General features: G+C 39.8%; 1 protein-coding gene across 2 annotated transcripts in view; it reads left to right on the top strand.

Annotated features, from left to right (window-relative positions):
* Positions 1 to 8,071, top strand: part of KDM3B (lysine demethylase 3B) — a 58,947-nt gene extending 50,876 nt beyond the window's left edge. For both annotated transcript variants that reach the window (XM_072630401.1, XM_072630402.1), the window contains exons 20-24: positions 764 to 883; positions 1,664 to 1,803; positions 2,209 to 2,385; positions 2,686 to 2,820; positions 6,708 to 8,071. In XM_072630401.1, coding sequence (XP_072486502.1) covers positions 764 to 883; positions 1,664 to 1,803; positions 2,209 to 2,385; positions 2,686 to 2,820; positions 6,708 to 6,788 — 653 coding nt within the window. In that variant the 3' untranslated portion in view covers positions 6,789 to 8,071. The remainder of the gene's footprint in view (positions 1 to 763; positions 884 to 1,663; positions 1,804 to 2,208; positions 2,386 to 2,685; positions 2,821 to 6,707) is intronic.
* Positions 8,072 to 8,748: the final 677 nt, after the last annotated feature.

Here is an 8,748-nt window from a genome sequence, read left to right on the forward strand (position 1 = left end):
CATTTAGCAGCTAAAGAATGATTTGTGAGCAGTGAAGAACCAGGAACCATTTTTGACTAGAAAGCAGTCTAGCAATTGACCTTTATTTATGGCAATAATCTGAATATTATTGACAGTTTTATTTTTTTCATATTGACTTATGTATTTATATTTGTTCCCTCAATAGGTAGAAAATACCCTTTTAGAATTTCACATATATTAAATTTAAGAGACTATTTTCTTATCTGTAAAATTGAAATAGTCATATTTACAACAACTATTTGATTTTTAAAATGGAAATCACTATATTAATGTGAGTTGTTATTGTTAAAGAAATATGACCTAATTGTATGAAGAAGTTTAGATGTCAAGAATACCTAGCATGTCAGGGAGTACTAGTAATGGACATAATAGGGAGAGAGAGAGAAGTCTTTCATAGATGTCACTGAGCCCCACCTTACTATCTTTTTAGCTTTAGATGGGTAGAGTAAGGTAGGATTTTTTTTCATATGATTTGTTTGGTTTTGGTGGAAACTGGTTGTTTAGGCAAAGATTTGGTTTGGTGCGCTTACTATGTTAATGCTATCTGTCCACTGTGTTAACCTAGTTAGGAGTAATTGCTGAAATAAACTGGAAAAGTTTTTAAGACAATAATTTCTTTGGAAACAATCTTAAAACAGAACCTCATTACCCATATAAAGCCATCCTAACAGATGTTCTTGGTAAATAGTTTGTCTGGATTATTTGTATTGGCTTTTCATCCTAATTTTTCTTTTACCTTTAGGGTTAATCACTGCAGAAGATAGAAGAGTTGGTACAACAAACTTGCACTTAGATGTGTCTGATGCAGTTAATGTGATGGTGTATGTTGGGATCCCCATTGGGGAGGGAGCCCATGATGAAGGTAACATCCCCAAGACACATTCATTAACATATTGCCCTACATTGCATCAAGGTTGTAGCAAGTAGGAACTGGTTGGTGGCCCAGTAGATAGGGCACTAGGCCTGCAGTCAGGAAGTGTTGAGTTCCAATCCAGTTTCAGACACTGGAAAAGTTACTAAACAGCTCCCTGCCTCAGTTTCCTCATCTGTAAAACGAGAATAATAATAGTGCTTAACTCCCAGGGTTGTTGGAAGGACCAAATGAGGTAATAATTATAAAGTGCCTTATACATTGTCTGGCACATAGTAAATCCTATATATGTTAATTATTATTATCATAATTAGCTATTATTATCAAGTTCTTGGTAGGAAATAGTTGATATCCTTTTCCTTATTTTAAATCCCTAAGCAATATATAGACCTCTTATTGAATGCATCCTCCCCTACCAGCACCACCCCACCCATCTCCCATCAGGACAGAGACTTCAGACTAGACATAGGAAATAACTGTAGTTTGGCAGACACCAAAACACTTTCCCAACATGGGAGAGGGGTAGAAGAGCAGGGTGTTAAAATTGCCTTCTTAAGAAAAAAGAAAGAGTCTGTCAGTGGAAGGTTTAAGTTGTTTTTCCTGAAGGCTTATTGATGGCATTTTGCTCCTTTGATCTTCTAAAGTTCTTCAAAAAGAAACTGAAGTTGTGATTTTACAATCAGTGGGCTTCACTTTTTTTCAGTCTGTGGCAAACAACTGATTGAGTCTGGCTGGGAGAAATCTGTTTACGATTTCTGTTTGCTCTTTCAGAGGTGCTAAAGACTATTGATGAGGGTGATGCTGATGAGGTGACAAAACAGCGGATTCATGAAGGGAACGAGAAGCCTGGAGCCTTATGGCATATCTATGCAGCGAAGGACGCTGAGAAGATCCGGGAACTTCTCCGGAAGGTGGGGATTGGTCTGCCAGCCCCCTTTCATATTCACAGAAATAATTCTGGTTGCCCAAGAAAGGGCTGAACTGAGCTTTTGGGGCATGACCTGGCCACTCACCTAGGATTTCTCAGGATATTAATCTTTTTGTGAACCTAATGTCTGGACATTTTTTTTTTGGTTCTGTCCCGATTGCTATAACGTACACATATTTTAAAATGCTTATGTTCTAAGCAGAGGTTGCTTTTTTGTGCCTTGTATTAAATATCCATTTGACCTAAATTCCTGCCCACAAGATGCGGCAGAGTACTTTTTAGCTCAGGATTATCTCAAACCCTGCTTCAGGATGTCAGGTAGCTCTGCAGGATGTGAATTCTGCTACTTTAGGGCTCATCTACATTTTTGTTTGGTGTCGGGCATTAGGTTGGGGAAGAGCAAGGTCAAGAAAATCCTCCAGATCATGACCCAATCCATGACCAAAGCTGGTACCTGGATCAGACCCTTCGTAAACGTCTCTATGAGGAGTATGGAGTGCAAGGCTGGGCAATTGTGCAGTTTCTGGGAGATGCTGTCTTCATACCTGCAGGAGCCCCTCACCAAGTAGGTGTAATGTTTTCTAGGCAAGAAAACATGGAATTTGAGGTAGTTGAAACCAAATTGTCCTTTGACCATTGAAAATCTAAAAGGTTGAACTCTAATATCTCTAACTCAGCTGACACTCTGTAACAGCTATATTCTCTGTAGAAACCAATTTCACACACTGCTGTCTATACTCTTGTATACAGGAGCTACCTGTATTTCTTCCATGGTGAGGCAAGAGGTACAGTGGCTAATGGTTAGAACATTCAATATTTCGGTATGTTTTCAAATGCCTATTTACTTTCACCATATTTTTCTCAGGTTCATAATCTGTACAGTTGCATAAAAGTGGCAGAAGATTTTGTATCTCCTGAACATGTAAAGCACTGTTTCCGCTTGACCCAGGAGTTCAGACATCTGTCCAACACCCACACAAATCATGAGGATAAACTGCAGGTAATTATGAGTCTCTGCAGACATACTTCCCATTTTCTGGGAGAAACCATAGAGGAATATTCCAGGGGAGACTGTCCACTTTCTAGAGATGTTGTCCTAGATCTTTCTAAACCATATTGCTTCAAGATTTTGCTTTTAAAGAGTACACTTATTTTTTTCAACCTAGTATGTTTTCAGGCGTAGTTAGCCTTTATTCTACTTTAAGAGACATTCCTTGTGCTAATAACTGTCTAAAATCTAGCTGCACCAACTAGATAGAAAGAACATTTTACCAATTAGTATCTGCCAAATGGAGTGGAAGGGATATTGTTTTGTGGAAAATGGTCCTCCTTGAAAACAGATTGATTTTTTTTAGGTATAAAATCCTCTAGACCCTGACTATGAAAAAAAGTGGTTAATGATCTTAGTGTTACCAGTCAGGTGACTCTTGAAGTATGACCATCCAAGAGATCCATCAGAAAATGGATTCTTAGGCACAGATAGTTCCTTGTTCTTCCTTTAGAACTCCAATTTCCTTGCCCAGCATTGGGTTAGATATTGATTTGATTTGCTCTGCCATAATTCTCTTATAGAAGCAGGTAGGCAGTACAGTGGGAGCTCTGGGCCTGGGGTCAGGAAGATCTGAGTTCAAATCCAGCCTCAGACACAAGCTTTGTGACCCTGGGCAAGTCACTTAACCCTGTTTGCCTCAGTTTCTTCATTTGTAAAATGAGCTGGAGAAATGGCAAACCACTCCAGTATCTTTGCCAAGAAATTCTCAAATGTTGTCACAAAGAGTCAGACATGACTTGAAAACTACTGAACTGAATTTCTTTTATCCTTCATGCTCTACTCTTTTTTTATTTTCAAAATTCTAATTTATTTATTTAATTTTAGTTTTCAGCATTCATTTCCACAAGATTTTGAGTTCCAAATTTTCTCCCCATCTCTCCCCTCCCTCCACCCCAAGACAAGACAGCATGCGTTCTGATTACCCGTTCCCCCAGTCTGTCCTCTCTTCTATTGCACCCTTCCCTTCTCTTATCCCCATCCCCTCTATTTTTTTGGAGGACAAGATAGATTTCTATACCCCATTGCCTATATATCTTATTTCCCAGTTGCATGTAAAAACAATTCTTAACATTTGTTTTTAAAATTTTGAGTTCCAACTTCTCTCCCTTCTTCCCTCCCCATCCATCCCCACTGAGGAGGTAAGCAATTCAGTATAGATATAGTTATGAAAAGACTTTCATAAAAGTCATGTTGTGGAAGACTAACTATATTTCCCTCCATCCTATCCTGTCCCCCATTTTTTCTATTCTCTCTTTTGATCCTATCCCTCCTCAAAAGTATTTACTTCTAATTGCGCCCTTCTCCCATTTGCCCTCCTTTCTATCATCCCCTCAATCCCCACTTATCACCTTCTCCCCTACTTTCCTATAGTGTAAGATAGAATTTCATAGCAAATTGAGTGTGAATGTTATTCCCTCCTTAAGCCAAATGTGATGAGAGTAAGGTTCATTTTTTCCCTCTCACTTACCCTCTCTTCCCTTCCATTGAAAAAGCTTTTTCTTGCCTCTTTTATTTGAGAGATAATATGCCCCATTCCATTTTTCCCTTTCTTCTCCCAATATATCCCCTTTCACCCCTTAATTTTATTTCTTTGATATCATCCCTTCATATTCAACTAACCCTGTACCCTCTGTCATATTTAATACCTCCAGCTACCCTATTACTGAGAAAACTCTCAAGAGTTACAAACATGGTCTTTCCATGTAGGAATGTAAAAAGTTCAACTTTAGTAAGTCCCTTATGATTTGTCTTTCCTGTTTATATTTTCATGCTTCTCTTGATTCTTGTATTTGAAAGTGAAATTTTCTATTCAGCTCTGGTCTTTTCATCAAGAATTCTTTAAAGTCCTCTATTTCATTGAATGACCAATTTTGCCCCTGAAGTATTATACTCAGTTTTGCTGAGTAGGTGATTCTTGGTTTTAATCCTAGATCCTTTGACCTCTGGAATATCATATTCCAAGCCCTGTGATCCCTTAATGTAGAAGCTTCTAGATCTTGTGTTATCCTGATTATATTTCCACAATACTCGAATTGTTTCTTTCTAGCTGCTTGCAGTATTTCCTCCTTGACCTGGGAACTCTGGAATTTGGCCACAATATGCCCAGGAGTTTTGGGATCTCTTTCAGGAGACGAGTGGTGGATTCTTTCAATATCTATGTTATTCTCTGGTTCTAGAATATCAGGGCAGTTTTCCTTGGTATTTTCTTGAAAGATGATGTCTAGATTCTTTTTTTGATCATGGATTTCAGGTAGCCCCATAATTTTTAAATTGTCTCTCCTGGATCTATTTTCTAGGTCAGTTGTTTTTCCAGTGAGATATTTCACATTGTCTGCTATTTTTCATTCCTTTGGTTTTGTTTTATAATTTCTTGCTTTTTCATAAAGTCATTAGCTTCCATGTGCTCCACTCTAATCTTTAAGGAATTATTTTCTTCAGTGAATTTTTGGACGTCCTTTTCCATCTGGCCAATTCTGCTTTTTAGGGCATTCTTGTCCTCATTGGTTTTTTGGATCTCTTTTGTCATTTGGGTTAGTCTATTTTTTACAGTGCTATTTTCTTCAGCATTTTTTGGGGTTTCCTTTAGCAAGCAGTGGACTCATTTTTCATAATTTTCTTATATCACTCTCATTTCTCTTCCCAATTTTTGCTCTACTTTTCTTACTTGATTTTCAAAATCCTTTTTGAGCTTTTCCATGGCCTGAGACCAATTCATATTTGTCTTGGAGGCTTTGGTTGCAGGATCTCTGACCTTGTTGTCCTCTGTTTGCATGTTTTGGTCTTCCTTGTCACCAAAGTAAGATTCTGTAGTGTGATTCTTTTTTCGGTTTTTGCGCATTTCCCCAGCTTGACTTTTGAGCTCTTTGTCAAGGTAGATCTCTGCTTCTGGTGGAGGTGGAGAGTGTATTATCAGCTGCTCACTAGAGTTGCTATCTCTGCCCCTGCTGCTGCTGTGGTTATTTCGGGTTCCTCTGCCCCCTTACCTCTCTGGGGCTGGGACCAGATCACTTCACTCTCCCACGCTGGCCCCACAGGCTTTTTCCACTGACCTTCCAATTTGTCCTTGGCGTTTTGGGGTCCTGAAGTCTGGAAACTGCCATAGGCATAAGAAATTCATTCTCCCTAAGGCCTGCTCAGGTCCTGTCTGTGCCAGTGTGGCCCTATGCTGTACTGTGGCCTGCCCCCTTCATGGCACAATAGAAACTTCCAGGTGACTTTCCAGGCTTTCTTGGGCTGGAGATTTGCTTCACTCCATCATTCTGTGGGTTCTACAGCTCCAGAATTTGTTTAGAGCCATTTTTTACAGGTATTTGGCTGGGCTTGGGGGCAGCGCTCTTGAAAGTGTGTGCTGTTACTCTGCCATCTTGGCTCCGCCCCCTCCTCTACCCCCACCCCCGCATACCCTTCTTAAACTCTGAAATTTAAAGGTCAGAACCATGGTACCTACCAGTGCATCTAGATTTTGTAACATACAAATAATGAAGAATAAGAAAGCAAAATAACTCTGGACTAGAAGCACTTTCCTTACCTATCAGTCTTGCTTTACTTGCCTGTGACTTAGTCACCACCTCAGTTCACTAAATTAAGTCATGGACCTCCAATCCATGTTTTAAGACAGTTCATTCTGATGCTGGGATCTCATTGTTGAACGTAGCTCTACGTATTCTTGATAATGTTTAAGTTGGGGGAGGAAGGCTAGAATTTGGGAGTTCTTTCTGTGGTATATGAAACACCATGCTTTGCACTACTAATAAGAGGTATTACAGTTAGAGTGCACCACTCATTTGTCTTCACAGGGATAGGCAGGGACTGACTCTGTCCTTTTGATCTCCCAGGTGAAGAATATCATTTATCACGCAGTGAAGGATGCTGTTGGCACACTGAAGGCTCATGAATCCAAACTGGCGAGGTCTTAGTTGTGGCTAGTTTCCAAACCCTTGTGAAGCAGGCCTTTCACTCACAGTACTTACAGGGAACGGGCAAGGGTCTCTGCTGGAGCAGGGACCCCCTCACTGGAAGCCAGTGCGGTCAGTATTACAAACTCTCCAGCCACTGTTTTCTACGCTGCCTCAAACACTGATGGTTGAAACGGGAAAGTCGCACTGTTACACACACAATTCCAGACTTCGAGCCGAGGGTGCCACATCCCCCATCCTGCGGCCTTTTGGGAATCCAGATCACCTAAACACCACTGGGTTTTCCTGCATATTGTTGTGATTAGACTCAAAACCAAGAATGTGGGCACTTTTTTCTCCTTTTTTTTCCTTTTCTTTCCTCATGCCTAGTTAGTTGGGAATATGTTTGGAGGTGGGGGGATCTGATAGCAGGTACAGTAGGTGGCATTTGCTGAAGCGTGACCCATAGAAGCCTGACAGCATATCTCTGCATATGACCTTCTGTGTGACCCAGCCTGAGGAAGAGGGGTGAAGCTGTCCCTACACTCCCTCCCTTGTACACCGTAGACTTGCAGAACCCAGGGAGAACCCACTGCTTTTTCCAGGAGGCTCCAGGAATAGGAGAATTGTGTATTTAGTGAAAAACTAGGTTTGTAGTGAAACAGTTACTATTTCATGAAAGTAGATATTTTTAGAATTTTTGAAATACCACAACTGTTTTCCTGGATTATGAGGAAAGGCACATTACATTTAGTCTTCCTTTCAATAAAATCTTTGACGAGAAATGATTTTTAGGAATTAAATGTCCATAATAGCACAAAATTAGCCAAAGCAGAGCTCAAAAGAATTGGCTTTTTAGGGTTTCTTTTCTTTCTCCCCCTCCCATCCCAACAGTCTCTACAGAGAGTGAACCTTAAACCAAGAATGAACTTTTGTCATGTCTGTGAGCTGTGGTGTGTATGTCCCTGCACTGGTGACTCCAGGAACCATTCCACCTGTTACCAGCTTTCCCTTGGGACTCAGAATACTTTCCAAACATGAAAGAAAATTTAATTTCCAACATCAGGTTTTTTGTCCACAAATATTTCCAACAAAACTTAACAGCTCAATGGAGTTTTATTCAGATTTCAATGTCAGCATTTGAAAATGATGGATTTCATTGTCCCATAATAAGTACATTGGGAACTGTATCTACCTTCTTTTCAGCTGTACTGTAGTGCCCCCTGCAGGCTTGTTTATATGTTCACAGTTACTTCATTTTTTAAAAAATAAAAGTCATTTACTGTAGAATACTTTTAATTTCATTTTCTGTATTTTCATTTTGTGAAGGGCTGATTGGGGTTTCCATGTTCTTATTAAAATATAACAAATCTCTGTGGAGTGGACTAACTTCTTATCCCCTGAACCCAGGCCAGACTTTGGCTGCCATTACAGATAGGTATCCTTTGGTTCTCTGTGTGTAGGACACACCAGAAAATTCACTGTGGTTTTGACACTTTTAGCTAGCACCTTTGCCAGAGTGAGGCCAGATGCTGTTTTTCTAGTTTCTTTGGCATTTTATTGAAATGTAGTGAGAATTTCCAAGGGTAAAAAGTGAGGGAAGGGTTTTTGTGCAGTATCTTTGAATGAATATGAAGTCTTCCAATCCCAGCTGGGGCAGAAATCTCAGATTCTAGTCCAAGTTTTAAACAACATTTTTCTTCTTTGTTCCTAACAAATGCCACCCTGTAAACTTCCTGATTACTTTAAAATAGGCTATGAAGTTCTTAAGTCTCAGCATGTTCCCTAAGAAAGGAGAGTCAAGTCATACTTTTCCTAGTTAATCTTAAAGGTAGTTGTCCTACATGTTTGAAAAGGGTTCAATTGGCAGATTGAAGAAACCTTCAAAACTGAAGTCCTTGACAAAAGCAGGAAATAATTTTCTGTGTGACCTAAAGAAGGCCACCAACCCAATGCTGAGGAAGAAGGAACCAGTGTGAAC

Source organism: Notamacropus eugenii, chromosome 1 (assembly GCF_028372415.1).
Source record: "Notamacropus eugenii isolate mMacEug1 chromosome 1, mMacEug1.pri_v2, whole genome shotgun sequence".
Lineage (NCBI taxonomy): Eukaryota > Metazoa > Chordata > Mammalia > Diprotodontia > Macropodidae > Notamacropus > Notamacropus eugenii.